Genomic DNA, 20,248 nt, shown 5'->3' on the forward strand with positions numbered 1-20,248 from the left:
GAGAGCAAGTGAAACAAAGGCTCAAATTCTTGAAGTATATCATCATGTCAATTTAATTAATGGCAGGCTTTCCATGGATGTCTTCTAGCGCTGGGAAATTGGCTTTTTTTTTTTTTTTTTTTTGCAACTCTTGTTTTAAAGAAAGGACAATTTGGGGGTAGAGGGGTAGCGATAAGAGAAAACAGGGCATTGCCTAAGCTTTAATAAGACTCCAGAACCATAAAAATGTCTTATAAAAGGAGCAATTTGCAACATAATTTTATTGAAAATACTTGAGTACAATATTAGAGGAAATAACAGGAAATTCATTTTGTAACAGTAACCTGATCAACACAAGCACCACAAACAATACAATTCTTGGACATTTATAATAGCTAATAAAGGAAAGATATGGTATAAATACTTACTGATTTGACAGTTTTGGGGAGAGCAACTTTGGTATGATCATGGTTCCTTAGATATATTATTTGGAAAGTGATATAAACTGATTCTGCATGCATGTAGCAGAACTGAATGTAAATGTAAGACTAGTTATTTCATCTACTATGGGCCAAATCTAAATAGTCCCACAGAAAACAGGAAACCTAAAAATACCAATGTTTTCTTTTGAGGCAATCTTTACGGACTAATTGATCTTTCACGTGCATCTGATTCTACTTGTATATATGTAAACACAGCCATATTTATCATCATAAATTTACTTTAAAAAACCCAGCAAAAACAAAAATGTTAAATAGAAGATAAAACAATAATTCCTCATCAGAGTGGGTTAGTTATATAGATTTCATCCTGTTTTGTGCTAGAGGATAAAATCAGTTCCGAACATTTTCATTTCAATGGGTTGGTTTCAAGTATTCTGCATGGTAGATATACTAATACCACTGCACTCCAACAATAGACATAAACAATTGCATTAAATATTTTGGAATACCTTGTTTAAGTAATCAAAATAATGTATTTGGTCCCTTCTTTTAACATATTAGATAAACTCAGAAATCAGAAAGTCAATGCTATCAAACTATCAGTTTATGGATCTGCCCATTTAAACTGTATTGCATAGATTTCCTGCCAGATTACTTTAGAATTATTTTTAGAAACTATTTTACTGCATAGAAAGATGCAGTAAGACTGATGTCAACAATTGAAATGTCAGGTAAATTATTATTTTTAGGCCTACTAACCTAAAATAAAATTCTTTCAATGCTTTAAATTTTAAATAATACTATTTAAAAAAAAAAGATAATAAAGTTGGGTTATTTTCAACTAAATGATGGGAAAATGGCATTCTTTGCCATTAAAGTTGGTCTGCATAACCGTATATAACTTTTTTTGGGTCTGAATTACACAGACTTATTATCTAGCCTAAGTGCATTAAGAAACAAGACCAGATAATGTTCAGGATTTTCAGGGGGAGGGAGGGAGAGAAGAAAAGGTGGCGCTGTATTAATATTGTTTCCTTTCACTTCTGAAAAAAAAAAAATGGCATAAGCCAAAAATGTAAAAAAAATATGATTTTAATGAGTTCTTTAACTGACACTCTTGAGAATAATCAGGTATCATTCTAATCAAACATTTAATATTTATTTGCAAATACTTTTTTCCAGATTTCCTTTATTACTGCCTTGTAGGTAAAATGTTTTAACTTTGCTGGAGATGTTTAACTATTTTAGACTACAAAAACACAAGTACACTAACCACAAAAAAGGGAAAGAGGCATTATATAAACATACACTTAACAATCCTGATGATTCTAAACTTTACTCAAGTCAAAGAAAAATTAAAAGACTTGAATAAGTTTAGTGGATTTAAGCCCTAAATGTTGCTTTAATCAAGTATAAGTATACATTACTCTATGTTTAATAATGTGAAAGTCCCAATGATTCAGAATCCAATCATTGAAATGTCAATTTTTCTTGGCTGCAAAAGAAAGAAAAATTAAAAGCAAACGTTGCAAACTAAACTATACTATAAGAAAGAATGGAGTGTGCATTTTTAAAGAGTTAGGATTTTTTTGTGCAATTTCCTTTTTCAATTTGTAATGCACTAGTCAGAATTTGTCAGACCAGTTAATTTAGAGATTAGAGTCTGACAAAGATTATATCCAGAAAATTCTTAATAATTCTAATGCCAGAAATAATTTTGGAATATTCTGACATAGAAAAAATTTTCAGAAATGAACAGAAATTCACAGCACTATGGCAGCCAACTTAAATGTGATACACAAAACTACATTCATTTACACTATGTTGTCCTTAACTGATTTGACTATAAGCTTCTATCAGCAATGCGTCAATAATCAATAAGCTGATCAAAACTTTGTTTAAAGTAGGTAAAGTCCTAGAAATTAATCTGAACTCTAACAAAAAAAGGTCAACATTCAAAGTATTCTACAATTCTCTAAAATAATGTTTATTCTGAATAAAAGATCTAATTCTATATAGCAGGGGTTTTACCCAAATGCCCACAGGCATTTTTATTAAATAAAAGTACATGAAATGCTTTAATACAGGGTTACCTCTGACAAACTCAGATATATAAAATTAAAAATCTTCTGAAATGTAATTACACTCTTACAATTGCAGCTCCAATGTAATGTAAGAGTACAGGACAAGTAGGGAAATACTGACATTTCCCATACAAGCCAATTCATTAAAAAGGGGGGGAAAGGAGGGCTGCAGAGGAGAGGAGTTAAGAGGGTTCAGGAGAGGAGAAAAAAAAAAAAAAGAATCTCAAAGCACACACAATTGAAGCTTTAATAAACATTAATTGTCATACTGTCGAGTCCCAATAATTAAAACAAAAACAGACTGGCTGTACACAGCCTATAGGAAGGCCATGACCTGGAGTTATAATGGAACATGACTGAACAGGTAAGACACAGATTCACCATTGTGTGTTCTCCGTATGGCTTCAGCCAATATCATTGAAATGTCAATAACCTAAACAGCAAAAAAGAAACAGAAAAAAGATGAGGGCAATCAAAGAATCAGGTTTACTTTAAAATAAGAAGGCCTATTAATATAGGTCTCTTTAGGGGATATAAGAAAATCTTTTAAAAATGGTTTCCTTACTTTATTTTTTAATACTTTCTACTTTAATTAAATTCCCTAATGATGCTGATTGTTAACATTAAATTTGTACATAGTTTTTAAGAGCTAAGAGCTTTTTTGGGGAAAGGGGGAAGAGCACAGGGAAATCATAGTCTTAACACTAAAACTAAATTTGTATGGAAGCTAGTAAGATTTTACTTCTATTTACTAAAAAAAAAAAAAAAAAAAAAGAACATTCTTCTCTCCTAGGTCAACTCAATTTTACCATGAATCTAAAGATGAGAAATGTTCTTCCTCACAGAACACAAGTATATATTACAACCTAATAATCTGTTGCTGTAGGAATAGTAATAATATTAGGTTTTAAATAGTCAAGAAAAATTTTAAATGATTCAGTGAATGTTCATTCTTCCAAGAAGTGATCAGAAATCATACAGTTTTTAAGATGGGACTAAAAAACTGAAGAGGAAAGGAACTGACTAATTATTTCCTCTTCCCCACACTAAGACTTAAGAAAATAAATGATTTGGTGAAGATCAAACAAGTTAAGAATAAAAACTGATTTTGAATTAAGGTCTTCTGATTCCAAAACCAAGACTCTTTCTACTATACCTGGATTTTAGAGCAGTGCTTCATTTTGTCCTCTTGTGGAATTGTATTTGTGACTACCACAGCCTCAAATGCAGCATTATTAATCCTGGAAATAGCTGGTCCAGAGAAGATTCCATGAGTCAGAATAGCATAAACTTTGGTGGCTCCTGCAGAAAGTAACCTATAGAATGTCAGGAGGAAAAAAACAAAACAAAACACATACACCATCATGAATCATGTTAGCATTTCCCCCCCCCCCCTTTTGATGAGACAGCTTTATTACTATTTGGAAGATTACAGTCCTACATAAAAAAATTTAAATCTTAAAGGACACATTAAAAAAAAACAAAAAACAAAAACAACAAACCCCCAGACCTATGATGTTTTCAATATGGGGAGGTTTCTAGTCCATATAGATTGGTACCTAGCTCTACAACTTGTAGTCTTAAGAGACTGACCAAAAACACTGAAAGCTTAAATAAGGTCCTGAGTAGGTCAGAAGTCCTCTTGATTCCTTTTTTTTTTTTTTTTTTTTTTTTTGCTGAGTCAATTGGGATTAAGTGACTTACCCAGGGTCACACAGCCAGGAAATGCTAAGTATCTGAGGCCAAATTTGAATTCAGGTCCTCCTGACTTTGGGCTGATACTCTATCCACTACACTAACTAGCTGCCTTGGTTCTCTTGATTCTGAAGGGCAGCTCTTTAACAACTACTAAATGACCTTAGCTAAGGCAATTGAATTTTTAAAAAATTAGACATAAAATGCAAGTTGAATCTCCTAAGATGTAACAGCCTAAGATTTTAAAAGAAAATATACCTGAAAAAAGAAATAGAGAAAGAACTTATGAATGCAATATATGGAGAAATGAAACTAAATATCTCTCAGTGGAATGCTGTTGGCTTCTTAAACTGTACCACCAAGTTGGATATTGGGCAATGCACTGGAGGAATGTTGGAAATTCACAAAAATGATAGACAAAGGGATAGAGGAGAGTTAAGTGATCTTCACTAGGGGAAGAAATAAAACCACTCATCCTTGAAGTGGGTTAAGATTTACTACATTCACATTCAAGTTTGATTTTTATTGTGCTTTGAACTTGGGGATGAATTGTGTTTTCTCCATGAGGATGGGATCTTTAATTTAATTTATAAGTCAAAAGGAAAATGGAATTTACATTAGTCATTACTATGACATTATTTGTACTTCATTTTATAGTCTTTTTTCAAGTGTCTTATAGGCCATATCTTTTTTTTTTTAACTAACAATGTAAATTCCCTGAGAAGAGCAACTATTTTTTTATTACACAGTTCAGTGCTAAACACAGAGCAAATACTTATCAAGTACTCAATCATTACCCAATTAACTCAAGCTGCTTTTATTAGGAAATGTTGAGAGATGTGACCACCCCACTTTCATCCTTGAACTTTTTTCTCCTAGTCAGGGCACAAGATATACTGCAGCAGTTAAACCTCTGCATCATTCAAGGGAGGTTGTAGTCACACTTGGGCTGTTACAAGGAGGGTGCCACCTAATTCAAAAGTAACTAATTAGGTAGGGACCACAGTCCTGCATATTAAAATTGGAGGTGGAAATCCACAAGCCAAAGGAAGGAAAGTATGGGAGTGGGGGTGAGCATTTGAGTGAGGGCAAAGAGCCATAATGACAGTGAAATCTCCTATTAATAAGTGAACAGAGAAAATATGTCATTAATCTATGGGGCACAGAGATAGGGATCAAATCAACCAATCCCTGAGTATACATTCTTGAGTAACATATAGGTATTGCAACAAAGTAAATCTGAGGTAATTTTTTTGGGAGGAGACAACAGAGAAGGAACATAATAGCTGAGGGCAATGAGATGCCAATGGAGAAAGTAGTGCTTCGGCTAAGCTTTAAAGGAAGACAGGGAAGGGAAAAGGGGATGCATTCCAGGAATGGGAAAAGAGGTCCAGGATAGAAACTCGATGGGGTATCAGAGAGAAGCAGTAATTGATTGGAACACTGGGTGCATGAAGAGAGGCTTATTAGACAGGAATCAGACTGTGGAGAGCTTTAAATGCTAAATGGAAAAGTCTGTATTTACAAAGTTGTGATATGGTCAGACCCCTAGGTTTGCAGTTTTGTTGAGGATGAATTATAAAAGGAAGACAATTGAGATAGCAATTAAAAGTCTCCTGCAGTAGTCCAGACAAGAGATGATGAGGACCTTAACTAGGTGGAATAAGATAATGGATATGAGTTATGCTTTGACAGTAGAACTCTAAACATGGCAGATTTAACAAAATTTGGCAACTAATTGGATAGGGAAGATGAATGAGAATGGAACTTATAGTAAGGCTGTCAACCTGAGTTACTGAGATGATGACAGTATCCTCAATAGAAAAATGTAGTTAGGAAGAAGGCTGGGTTTTGAGCAAAAGATAATGTATTGTGTTTTGAACACAAAGGGCTTGAAATGCCTAATGAACATCTATTTGGAAATTTCTAATAGGCAATAGATGATTTGGAATTACAGTTCAGGAGACTATGGCTGAATAAGTAATTTTGGGAATCATTTGCATAGAGATAACTGAACCCATAGAAACTGACAAGATCAAAAAAGAGATTAAGAAGTTAATTTACCTGGTCAAAGGATATGAACAGATAATTTTCAGATGAAGAAACTGAAACTATTTCTAGTCATATGAAAAGGTGCTCTAAATCACTATTGATCAGAGAAATGCAAATTAAGACAACTCTGAGATATCACTACACACCTCTCAGATTGGCTAAGATTACAGGAAAAGATATGGGAAAACTAGGGACACTGATACATCGTTGGTAGAGCTGTGAATGGATCAAACCATTCTGGAGAGCAATTTGGAATTATACTCAAAAAAATTATTAAACTGTGCATAATCTTCGACCCAGCAATGTTTCTATTGGGCCTATATCCCAAAGTGATTTTAAAAGAGGTAAAAGGACCCCATATTTGTAAAAACGTGTGTGGTAGCCCTTTTTACAGAGGCTAGAAAACTAGAAACTGAATGAATGCCCATCAACTGGAGAATGGCTGAATAAATTATGGTATATGAATGTTATGGAATATTATTGTTCTGTAAGAAATGACCAACAGGATGATTTCAGAAAGGCCTGGAGAGATTTACATGAAGTGATGCTGAATGAAATGAGCAGGACCAGGAAATCATACATGGCAACAACAGAAGACTATACGATGATCAATTCTAATAGACGTGGCTCTCTTTAACAATGAGTCGATTCAAACCAGTTTCAATTGTTCAGTGATGAAGAGAGCCATCTGCACTCAGAGAGGACCGTGGGAACTGAGTATGAACCACAACATAGCATTTTCACTCTTTCTGTTGTTGTTTGCTTGCATTTTGTGGTCTTTCTCAGGTTTTTTTCCCCTTCCTTCTTAATCCAATTTTTCTTGTGCAGCAAGATAAGTATATAAATATGTATACATATATTTGTTTTAACATATATTTAACATGTATTGGACTACCTGCCATTCTAGAGCATGGGGAGGAGGCAAGAAGGGGAAAATTTGGAACAGAAGGTTTTGCAAGGATCAATGTAAAATTACCCATGCATATGTTGGTAAATAAAAAGCTTTAATAATGATAAAAAAATGTTAATTTATCATGTTTTAAAATAGGTTGACAATAGATTCAATCGAAGATCACTGCTGCAAAATTACATTTCACAAGCTCAGTCCTACAGAAGAGATCAAAGAAGACACATTCTTTGCAAAAGAGAGTCCTTCAGATGTGGAATACTGCATATTACATCAGATTTTTTGGGAGGTGTATTGGTTAGTTTTACAGATTGAAAAAAAAATTATTCCTTTTTTTTTCTTTTCTCTTAAACCATTCTTTGCACATTTTGCTACTTGTTTTGCTGAGGTATGGGGGAAGCCTGTTATTCTAGGTGTGATTTTAATCAATTTGGAGACAACTGGTAGTAGTGATATCATATTAGAGATTGTAATGTCATAATGAAACAGATTTCAATTATCATAAAGTGTCTGAAAATGAAGTAGACTGAGCTGGGAAGCAATAATTTTCAAGTAGAAGATGAGTAAATACTATTCAAGGATAATATAAAAGATTCCCATTGAGGTGGGAGATGAAGTAGGTAATATTTTATTTTTATATGATAAATCTGGGGGAGAAGGGAAGGAATTGGAAAGAGTCTGAGTTTCATTTGTTTTTAGTTTGAGAAGAGCATAATTAAGAACTACTGAAAGTCCAGGTGTGGGTATGTCTTAAAAAAAAAAAAAAAAAAAAAAAAAAAAAAAAAAGACAAAACATATTGTAACAGAAATGAAACAGCCCACAATATTTCCTGTGGGTTCAACACTGTTAATCTATGAACAAATGAATAGCATAAGAAATGGAGCTTTTAAAAATACTAACATGCAAAGTTTCTATTTCATATCTTGATTTCTAAAATTCATACTTACTTATCTGCAGCATGGCATATAGTGCCACAGGTGTCTGCCATGTCATCCACAAGGATGGCTACACGATCCTTCACATCACCAACCAAAACCATCCTGTCCACCTCGTTTGCCTTCTTTCTTTCTTTGTGAATCAAAGCAAACTCCACATTCAATCTGTCAGCAATTGATGTCACTCTATAAGAAGGAAAAAACAGGTAATGGGTTAAGGACATTCAAATAAAGGCTCTTTAAAAATCCAGTTCATAATTCTACTCAAATCAAGAAAGAATAGAAAAAATGTGGGCTGTACAAATATGATAAAAATGTGTATGGTGGGAGTGGTGGTGGTGTTTATGCTATTCAGAACACTTGGAACAACTCATCTATTTATTTGGAGGTCAAGTATCAAATGTCACTCAAAGGCTTTTTGTTTCACTTTACTCAAGAGAATGCCTTTACACCAACCTTTAAAAAAAATTAATGCCTTTTTTACTTTACATCACATTCATTTCTGAATACATTTCCTTTTCCTAGCTCCCAAATAATATTTGCACCATTCTACTCATAGTTCCTCACCTCTCTGAGAAAAGAAGAGATATATCTATTGCTATATTTTCTGACTTAAATCAGTCTTCTAGGTTGTGTCCTCTCTCTCTCTCTCTCTCTCTCTCTCTCTCTCTCTCTCTCTCTCTCTCTCTCTCTCTCTCTCTCTCTCTCTCTCTCTCTCTCTTTTTTTTTTTTTTGCTATTGACAGTGTTTTTGTTTCTCTCCAGTAGCATTTCCATCCTCTTCCAATGCCCCCAAAACACAGACACAGACAGACAAATAAATTCATACATGCTCCTTCCCTAGCTATTTCTAACTTGCTAAAGGCTGGAAAATTATATAATCAAACTTGTTAGAAAGATGTCTCAAATTTCATTTTTGGGAAAAGTTTCTATTCTGAGCAAAATTTATGAGTTTTTGGCACATACATTTTGTGACAACTATTTTAACTACTCAGGGGCCTTAAATAACTTATTTCTGTAATATAAGCAGAGTTTCAAATAGTTGAGGGTTCCCAGATAAGCAAAGTGTTAAACTGGCTTTTTAAAAGAAAAATCCTTACCAACCATGAATTGTCTAAAATTAATAACATTCAATGGCCTCCTATACTAAAGGGCTTTTATATGACGAGAACATGAAGAAGAGAAAAAATTATTTAAAAGAATTATTTGCCTTTATGGAGATTCAATTTTGCTCTAAGAGCTCCCACTTCTCTTTCCTTGTTGATATTATAAGGAAACTTAGTAGCAAGAATCAACAAAAATTCATTAACCACCTATTATGGCCATAGGCCATTGTGCTAGATTCTGGAATATAAAGTCAAAAAATATTATCTGTCCTCAGGAAGATTATATTCTATTTGATTGATATGACATGTTCACAAATGGGTAAATGAAAGCCAGGATCTACATAAAGACAAGTTAATTCTAAGATTTTGAGGGAAGGCTGCACCAACAACTGAAGAATATTCAAACAAAAGGAGGAAATACTTGAAGGGGAGCTATAAAAGGACTAAGCAGAGGTCTCAAGAGTGGAGATGAGAATATCCAAGAATGGGGTGCAGCCTATACAAAGGCATGGCAAGAGGAAATTAAACAGGTTAGTTACAGTGCAGAAGGTATGGGTATGGGAAGGGGTTAGGGAGAAGAGAATATATAATCAGCTTAGAAAGAGGGATGATAAAGAGCTTTAAGTGGAAAACATGAACTTTTATTTTATTTTTCTGGCAACCTGAAGCCACTGAAGCTTCTTGAATTGGGTAAAAGAATTGACAGACCTACGCTTCAGGAATATCACAAGTTCAAAGATTTAAGAAGTGGAAGGAATCTTAGAAATCATCTGTAAATCCCTTCATCTCTTCACCAAGGAAACTTGAACTTAAAAAGGACCAAATCTGTCAATGTAGCAATGATGTAGCAGACAGTGTCTAGCAGCACTCATCCTCCTAACTGATTTAAATGTGATAGGGATTAGCAAGTTTATTAAAGAAACATGGAAATACAATAGCTAATAAGAATACTTCTGTAAAATCAAATAGCCCAAAAAACTAGATAGCAAAAATAAAGTCTAATTTCCGTGGAAATTCCCTTTCCCCAACTCCCATAATTTAATAGATTAATTGAAATATGGCTGCAAATTCTATTTTTCTATTTTAGGTTTCTGCTGATTCCAAATATTCAGCACGAGTTTTTGAGTTACTCTTTCCAAAATAATAAACTTCAGAATATTGTTTGATTTAGGCAGCTCTCTAAGGAAGACTATCATTATAAATCAACTAAGAAATAACCTTATTAGCCCTTATTGACTTTTGTTGTTCTTTAGTATTTGACTCTTTGTGCTCTCATGGAACATAATAAGGGAGGCCCTACTAAATTCTACTGTCTCCTAAAGTTTGTCTAAATTTATATTCATTGTTTCCATGTCATCTACACCCTTCTTATCTTCTGCCCTCCTTTTTTTCTTTCTGTCTTCAATCTTGCCCAACATCAGGATTTTTTTCAGGGAGACCCATCTTCTTGTTATATGACCAAAGCATTTAAGTTTCAGCTTCATATTTGATCTTTCAATTAACTGATTGATTTCCTTGCTGTCTAAGGAACTCTCAAAAGTCATCTCTTTTTCTTTTTTAATAATAGCCTTGTATTTTTCAAAATAAACGCAAAGATAGTTTTCAACATTGATCTCTTGTAAATCCTTGTATTCCAAATTCAAAAGTCTTCTCTAGCACAATTCAAAAGTGTACATTCTATAGCATTTAGCTTTCCTTATAATCCAACTCTTATACTCACACATTCACCAAAAATAGACATTAGGCTTTTAAAAAAGTAGTATTTCAATACTTTCTTTCACCTGTATTCTAAAACAAAAATATTTTTAGAATGGGTTATCTTTAAAGGTCTATATGGAACTTTAAAAAATTCATTCTTCAAAAATTTTAAAATATGGGATAGAAAAGAGAAAAATAACTCCCCCCAACACAAACAATGCCCTTCTCTTATGTTGACACGATTGCTGAATGTTTAGAAACTTATTTTCTAAAGGAAAATAATTTGGATTAAAAAAGTAATCACACATTTAGAATAAAAGGGTCCTTATGGATCATTTAATCCAATTTCCTCTTTTTCCAGTTGAGAAACTGAGTCTCAGAGAGTTTTATAGACTTTTCCAAGATTTCAACCATAAAACCAGAGCTCATTCCTAAGCCAGTTTTTATTTTATTTTATAGTGTTTAGAAAATTGCAATGCTCGGACCAGGAGATCATTATATACTTCAACAACAATACCATATGATGATCAATTCTGATGGATGTGGCCCTCTTCAACAATGAGATGAACCAAATCAGTTCCAATAGAACAGTAATGAATTGAACCAGCTACACCCAGTGAAAGAACTCTAGATGACTATAAACCACTACATAGAGTTTCTGATTCCTCTATTTTTGTCCACCTGCATTTTTGATTTCCTTCACAGGCTAATTGTACATTATTTCAAAGTCTGATTCTTTTTGCACAGCAAAATAACTCATGTATACATATATTGTATTTAAGTTATATTTTAACATATTTAACATGTATTGGTCAACCTGCCATCTGGGGGAAGGGATGAGGGGAAGAAGGGGAAAAGTTGAAACAAAAGTTTTGCAATTGTCAATGCTGAAAAATTACCCATGCATATATCTTGTAAATAAAAAGCTATTTAGGGGCAGCTAGGTGGAGCAGTGGATAGAGCACCAGCCTTGAATTCAGGAGGACCCAAGTTCAAATCTGGTCTCAAACACTTTAACACTTCCTAGCTGTGTGACCCTGGGCAAGTCACTTAACCCCAGCCTCAGGAAAAAAATAAAAAAATAAAAAGCTATTAAAAAAAAAAAAAAAAAAGAAATCACAAGAGTATCTTTAAAAAAAATAATAACAATAAAAAAAATAAAATTGCAATGCTCAAAAGTGTAACTTAATATGAAACTTTTTCAAAAGTTTTGGGAGTAGAGGGGGAAAAACAGGCAAATTCAAAGAGAAATTGGGAAGAAGTTTAAATGTAAAGATAAAGCCATGAACTCAGACTGGTTTTTAAATAAGCAAAATTACATAACAAAAACTATAGCTTTTTAGTAAAGAACTGTATCTAAAATATCAAGCATGACAAAAAAACAAAACAAAACATGTAAGGACACCTTCAACTTATTCTATCATGGAGAGTCTACAGGAACTGTATTGTTTTCAGACTTTTCCAAAATATTGATGTTATCTTTTTTTTTTTTTTTGTCTTTAAAAATATACTATGTTGTATGAGATGGTTCTCTGAAATGGCAAGGGAAGTCATCCTAGAGTTAAAAAATCACTGAAGATTACAATTAAACTGTAGGAGGTTGGATATACCCCTTCCATACTACCTTTTAGCTCCACCAGCATCTGGGGACACAATGATACAATTCCTCCATTCTGCAATATTTTCTCGAATCCATTGCAAGACTGCAGGTTCTGCATACAAGTTATCCACCGGAATGTCAAAAAACCCCTGTGATGAGAGTGAAAAATTAAAGGAATTAATAGGACCCAGATTCCCTGTAAAGGAAGATCTGGAGTTCAAAAAACTACCATAGGACTGGCTACATGACCTGGAGCAAATCATTTACACCACTAATTTCTAGGGAAGTCTCTGAGTCTGTAAGGATCAAAGAGAAGATCTATATCTGTTCAAGGAATTTCTTTTGCTGGTGAAATCGCATTATCATATAAAAAGATATCAAGAATGCATCTTGTAATCAGATCCTATTCTGATACTTCATCTTCAGTTAAAGTTGAGTCCCCACTTCATGAAAATTATTTTATTTGAACAAAACATCATTTATTGATGCCTCTGGAAGGGCTACATAAAAACTGAGTAGTCAGTGAGTTCCATGATAAATAATAGGCCTTTAGAATGCTGGCTAATCTAGAAGTTCAAAAAGTTCCATCATCAAAAGGATGGTAATTAATTTTAAAGAAGCTTATAGTTTCTACTGGCAGAGGAAATACTACTCCTAAGAAAATCCCAAGCCATCTAGAATCTGGTATTGAGATATATTATATATATATATATATATATAAACAGTGGTTCTGTAAGTTTGTGATTAGCAATCTATTCATAGCTAGCCTAAATTCATGGGAGATGAAAAAAAGCTAACTTTAAAGTTAAAATGCCACTCTCCAAAGGAGAAAAGATTCACAGAATGTTTTAGGATCTAAGGGAAAAAAACCCCAAATTAGAATCCCATCTATTTATTTTCCTTGCACAGTAACAATTCTTTTTTAAAAAATTATCTGAACTTAAAATAGCCACCTATTCATGCAAGGTAGTGAAATGTCCAATCATAGATAATACCTGTATCTGAGAAGCATGGAGATCCATCGTAATGATATGATCAGCGCCAGCCACTGAAAGCATATTGGCCACAAGTTTTGCAGAAATTGGAGCCCGACTCTAAAAAAAAAAAAAAAAAAAAAAAAAAAAAAAAATATATATATATATATATATATATATATATAATTTCACAACAGTGAAAAGGAAGGAATCATAAGGAATCTGACTCTCCTCGGCTGCAAATTCTAAAATCAGACAAAATCAGTTACAGGAAAGCAGATATATAATATTTATAAAAAGGAATTTTAAGGTACTGCTGTTCTATTAACCAAAATTTCTATCAGGAACTTTTCCATATGATTGATGTACTCCTTTAAATATTTTATTATGAAACTCTAGAATAACTTAGCTAAAAAACAAACAAAGCTTTTTTCTACTTAATAATTTCCAACATATAGGACCAATTTCTAAAATATATAATTGGATATTTACTTTAAATAATTTTAACTTAATGCCAAAGAGTACAGATCATATAGAAATCACTTTAGTCTAATGTCATCGAAAAGATGAGGAAAACTATGGAGAAATGCTATCATCAGGCTGTTGATATGCTTATGGTAAAAAATATTGAACTCATTAATGGTTCTTACTACTACATCTGGTCCTTCATTCCATTCCAGAAGGATGTAAAGACCAAAGGGAAGGAATAGAAAATAGGCCTCATGAAAGCAGTGGAAGCACTTTTTGGAAATATCAAGGTAGTTAGGGAAGAAGCACAATAGCAGATGAAAAGGGGGTGAGTGGGGAGAATTAGCCTGGTGCAAAAGGACACATATTCAGTGCATAAGAAATAATCTGTGCAACAGCACAAAAACAGGATATAGGAGTGCTATATGTGATGACCAGAGAGTAAGCCAGTTTGTATGGACCACAGAGTTCAGGGAAGAGAGCAATATAAAATGAATCTGAAAGGATAGGCTGGGTACAAGATGCAAAGAGCTTAGAGCCAAGCAGAGAAGTTTATAAACCATTTTAAAGCCAACAGGGAGCCATCATTAGTTTATTGCATTGAGGAATGAGATGTACTTAAAAGAAAATCACTTTTGTGGCTATGAGGAGAATGGATTGGAGTAGGGAGAGCCTAGGGCCAAGATCTGGCAACTAATGGGATATATGGGGTGAAAGAGAGCAAGAAAATAAACCATGAACATTATAAACCAGAAAGAGTGTAAGAATAATGGCACCCTAAATAGAAATGTGTAAAATTTTGGGAAAAAGACAATGAATTCAGTTTTGTAATGAGTTTGAAATGCCTATGAAATATCTAATAGGAAACTAGGTATAAAGGACTGGAACTCAGAGACTAGGACTGACAAATCTGGAAGTGACTTAGATTGAGATGCTCACTGAATCCATTGGAACAGATTTAAATTCATGGGAATGATCACCAAGAGCAGGGGTATGGAAAGGAAAAGGCCCAAGAAAGAACTTTGAGAGAGTAGTTTCAATTGTGATGAGGTCAAAAGTCACCTTGCAAAATGCGAAAAAGAAAGTAAGGGAATCTATGTGAATAATATCTGTGAGAAAGAAAGGTCTGGAATACACACACGCACACTATTTAGTAATATCTTGCAAGATACAGAGGAACAAGGGACAAGATGGCAATACAACTACCTATCAACATATGGCTAACCAAACTGTGGTACCCCCAATATAAAGGAACATTCCTTTAGAGTTGAGAAAATACTTTTCTTTCTTCTTTACAAAAGTGAACTATGGATAGAAGATACTGTCAGGATTTACTTGATATGTTGCTTAAGTTTTTACTGAAGTTTTTTTTGTTTCTTTTTTAAGAATATTTTTTGTTACAAATAAAGATAGGTTGGACAGAGCAGTGACTGTTGTAAAAAACAAAAACATCCAAATTTCTAAAAGAAAAAAAAAAGAATATGTGAGTAAGCAGAGTTGGAAAACATAATTGAAGTAACTAGTGATAAAATACTTATGAAATTGGCACTACAGACTGCTTTTGTAGAAAACTGAGTTATTCTAGTTATTTGTCATAGAAACAAACATAAGCTGCTGTTGTGAAGAATTCAACCTAACTAGCTGTGGCTCAAAGGACAAAGGATGAGAGTAAGAAGAAATGGAAATTGAGGAAACTAGTAAGTTTATAAAATTTGGATTTTAGGAATAGATTAAACATTAATATTAGTGTCGGAGAATTTCTGAATAGCTACTATTTTTCTTTGCAAATCTAAAGGCTGAGTCATGTCATTCTAGGATATAGGACAAAAATATGTAATGAATCTGATCCATAAGTCATTTTTAAAAATGCTTAAAAGCAGCGGAGCTTGACATTTCTGGGTTCTGTCATTTTGTGGGTCTGCACATGTTATTTGAGGAGACAGGGTAGAAAAATCGAAGAACCATCTATAAAATCGAAGAACTATTTATATAAATTTTGTATTTACATATATATATATATACATATATATATATACACACACACACATACATGTTATTGGTACTCCAGCCCCAACTCTATATAAACTTCTTGAAGGAAGGAACTGGGTTTTTTTGTTTATTTGTCTGGTTTTTAGAGCTAAAATCTGGCACAAAGTAGATGCTTGTTGGCTGCTTAGATGAGAAATTGTAGCTATCTCTTTATTCTGTTTGAACCATTATTTTTCTCTTGTACTCTGAAATGCAGACAAACTGGAGAGTAATGAGAGTCTAAACAAGGATGGTGAGAATTAGAAAAGAACAGAGGATGAATGTAAAAGAAGCTTCCTAGAGGTAGAATGGTAAGGATTTGGCATGAGACTGGATAAAAAGAAAAATACCTTTATTAAAAACATGAAAGACTAGGTGAATGGTGGTGTCATAAACAGCAGCTAGTAAAGACTAAGTTTTTGAGTAAAGACAATATAACTTAAGTGTGGGGATGTTGATTTTTAGGTACATGGGGGATATATAAGTAATGTTAACCCTGGATCTACCTGAAAATGTGAGCTTAGAAAAGAGGTCTACACATTATCACATTAGTGGAAAACTCAGACAGACTCTTAGGAAACATCAGAATTATGAAGGCATAAGATGAGCAACCAGAGAAGCAGTGATTAGAGAGATGAGAGAATCCAGAAAATAAATTACCTCTAACATCTAGGGAGGAGAAGGTACCCAGAAGGGAGTAGTGAAATGAACTATGTCTGAAGCAAAAGCAAGAAGTGGAAGGGGAAAAAAAAAAAACAGTAACCTGGGGAGAAAAAACCCATTAAGTGACTAGGCAATCAGTAATAAGTAATTTAAGTAGAGCAAAGATTCTTAACCTTGATTATTTCGAGTCCCCCCCCCCCTTTACAAATTTTGGTATTTAAATAATTGGTTTGCTTTGTAATCAAAGATTTTCCCATATTTTAAATATTATTCTGAAAGGGGGTCTATAGGTTTCACCAAAGTGCCAGAGGGATTTATCACACACAAACACAAACAATTATTTGGGAAAAGAGACGAGAGATTAAAGAGATAATAAATCTCAGGAAACAAAATCTATAGGAAACAGTGTTGTCTCACAAATATAACTTCCTTGAGGGCAGGGATCATCTTACTTTTTAATAGTGTTTGTATCACTAGACATTAGCACAGAGTCTAAGTTTTAAGTTACTAGGTGCCAGTGGCTAGCTTGCTTCCAGGAAGTGATAACTGGATGGGTTGTTGTGGTTGTTTGTTCTTCATCCAGGAAGAGGACCATGGCGGCAGGGAGGTGATATCATGACATGCAAGAAAGAATAAGAATATCAAAGAGAAAAGTTAACTGTTGAGGGAAGGCCACGGAGGAGGAAGAAATAAGATCAAGATTGAAAATGGGAGAAAGAGTTGCTAATAAATCTCAGAAATTCTGAGCTTTGAAGGAAAGAAAAGAGAGGCAGCAGCTCATGTCAGATAGACACAATCATTCCATAAAAAGCTACCTGTTATAAGTGGAAGGACACTGAAAAGGAGGGTAAAGATTTGCAGCAGGTGCTGTGGGATATAAAATTTAGAATTCATAAAAGTAGATCAGACAGCCTGCTGAGCAGCACATATTTAGAAATTCTAGCAGTCCTTTCAGCTGTAACTTCCTATGTATGTTTGTAAAAAGTAACAAATGCTTTATAAAAATGAGATGTAGATAAAAGATTATGTTTAAAAATAAGCTAAAATTTTTAAAAATGGTTTAGGACAATACATTTTAAACTATGAGTAATTTCTTCTCAAAAAGAAGTTATAAGCAATACCAAAATCAGAAAAGATTTGTTAATTATATTAGTCCTTTTTAAAAAATGTTTTTTCCTAACAAAACACTATAACAACAGTCTTTAATAGCTGTCTTTGATCAAATCATTAACAGAACCAAATAACATTTAAGATAACTTCTTCATTCACTATAGAATTAAGTTTAGCAGTACTGCTGAAAAGTACCTTATTTGTTCAAATTCCTTCAAGAGCTTAATTCTTAGTAAATGAAATTCTTTTGCTCACATAGAAATCAAACCTTGTTCTAAGAAATAACCTATTTACAGAATAGGAATATGAGACTGCCTCCCCCCATCCTAATAGTTAAGCACCATCTAGTGGCAAAAGATGGAAATCATGGAGTAAATGGATTGAGATAAAAAGGCAAAACTCACTCAGGAGTTGCAAAGGTAATTTGTCTGTAATTCCATAAACAGAATGAAAAACAACTTTCAAAGAAAGTGAAGTTAGGGGAGTTATAGTGTTGGGAAAAATGTAAAGACTAGAAAATAATGGTAAATTAGGCTTGAGAAAATAATAAAGCTCTTACAACAGCCTTTAAGCATTAATTACAATTTTAGAATCAAAGAATTTAAGGGGTTGATGTAGTTTTTGAGATAATCTATTCCAAACTTTTCACGTTTACAGAAAACTGAGAGTCAAGATGAGACAATCCCATAATTAATTTACTAGCAAACACCGTCTCTATTAAATCGTTTTTTGGGGGAAAGAAAAAGGAGAAGGGTAAGAGGCCATATTGGAATTAAGAGTAATTCCCTAAAATTCTATAAAACAGTTATCAAAGTCTTTCATCAGTTCTCAACTGCCCAATTTAAGATTCAAATACTATTTATCCTAAAATCCAAAGTCTGGCTTCAGTCCTCTACTCTTTTCGATCATTTCTCTTTACTCTTTCTACTGAACTTATTGTTGATGGAAAATCTCTCCCAGTTCCTCCTGTATCACCCTTGTGCTCATTCTCTTCTCTGGAAATTGTCTCTACCTATCTCCCCCCTCTCCCCCAAATGAAAACAATTATTTCTTGAAGGCTCAACTCTTACCTCTTCCTTGGACTCCACCTCTACCTGAGCAGAAAATGATCTCTTGCTCCCCAGAATTCTACACATTAACTCTATCACTCATTAGACAATTAATAAAGAACTTACTTTTCTGACATTTCTTGACCTGTTGTCTAATAAGCAATTTCACATGGACGATATCTTCTGAATTAAGGGCAAAAAGGTCTTATTGTACTTTCCAGTACCTCCTATAGACTTTAGCATAACTGCTTGTATGTTAAAAATATCTATTAACCAAAAATAGTGGCTTTCAAATAACTAACTGACATAACTCAATCAAAAGCACATAGAATTTTGAGTCACAGTATGAGACTACAGCACAATCAAAGATTGTGAACTGGTTTTGAAATTCAAAATAATGGGATTTATAGCAGTGACCTAGGCACAGGCTATTTACATTATTTTATAATTGATGATATAACTACAATATTTCCCTGGTGACATCCTGACCTTAATTTTTTCCTTGCTTTATACAATCCCCTCATTCCAAATTTAAATTGGGATTCAAAAATTAAGACTTTTCCTCTCTTCACTACACTTTCTTGTAAAATTTAGCTTTATAGAGGAAAAGTGGCTAACAAAATTAAGATGCTTTAATGATCCAGAAATAAGAAAACCAAAAGCACTCAAATATGAAACTTGTAAGTAAGAATTCTAAAGCTCAAAGTATAACTAGGACCAAAATAAGCATTACGGTTTACTTAAAAAAAAAAAAAAAAAAAAAAAAAATTATTTTGAAATTCATTCAAATAGTGATAGGATTTCTAATCTTAATCTTTAATTGCACAGCATGCTACCTTGCTGAGGAACAAATGCATATTGGGCGAGTGAGTTCTTTAAAAATATGCTGGTCCATACATATATTTGGTCTTCATTTGTTACATAATAACAATGAAACAGATAAGTAGCTATATTCTATGATAACATTTCTTAAAATGACAGCAATCACTAAATGTATTAAAAAGAAAAACCAACTATTTTAGACCACTTCATATTAACTGGTTCTGGTTAGTTCATCACATGTTAAAGAGCTTTGAGACTAAAGAGGCCAGATTTCAGCTATTTTTTGACTCACAGAGAGCTTGGAAGAGTTAACTGACAGTGGCTGGTGAAGGGAATGGAGCCTATGACCTTATGAGTTCAGATTGCTCCCTAATGTCTTCTTACAGAGTTCTGAAGCTAGCTGATTTTCAGTGTCCCAAAATTATAAAGAGAGTGGAGCCTGCCTTAGCTCCTGCTCATTCTTGGCTCCAGGTTTGTAGAATCAATGCCTCTAAGAGCAAGGAATGAATTTTTAAGGTCTTCAAGATCCCAGCCAGTGATACCAGAAACAGGCTCACTTAAAAGTCATGCCACACAAGGACACAGATCAAAACAGTTAATTCTGAGCTGGATCCACCACACCCCCTGGGGGAGGC

The 20,248-nt window shown here is 33.6% G+C and overlaps 1 protein-coding gene across 1 annotated transcript in view; it reads right to left on the reverse strand.

Moving 5' to 3' along the window:
• Positions 1-226: 226 nt before the first annotated feature.
• Positions 227-20,248, reverse strand: part of PRPS2 (phosphoribosyl pyrophosphate synthetase 2) — a 34,455-nt gene continuing 14,433 nt past the window's right edge. The window contains exons 3-7 of the mRNA XM_074300001.1: positions 13,495-13,593; positions 12,524-12,648; positions 8,109-8,282; positions 3,663-3,822; positions 227-2,939 (exon numbers count right to left, since the gene is read on the reverse strand). Of these exons, the coding sequence (XP_074156102.1) occupies positions 2,847-2,939; positions 3,663-3,822; positions 8,109-8,282; positions 12,524-12,648; positions 13,495-13,593 (651 nt within the window). The 3' untranslated portion in view covers positions 227-2,846. The remainder of the gene's footprint in view (positions 2,940-3,662; positions 3,823-8,108; positions 8,283-12,523; positions 12,649-13,494; positions 13,594-20,248) is intronic.

The sequence above is a fragment of the Sminthopsis crassicaudata genome, chromosome 3 (assembly GCF_048593235.1).
Source record: "Sminthopsis crassicaudata isolate SCR6 chromosome 3, ASM4859323v1, whole genome shotgun sequence".
NCBI classification, from domain to species: Eukaryota; Metazoa; Chordata; class Mammalia; order Dasyuromorphia; family Dasyuridae; genus Sminthopsis; species Sminthopsis crassicaudata.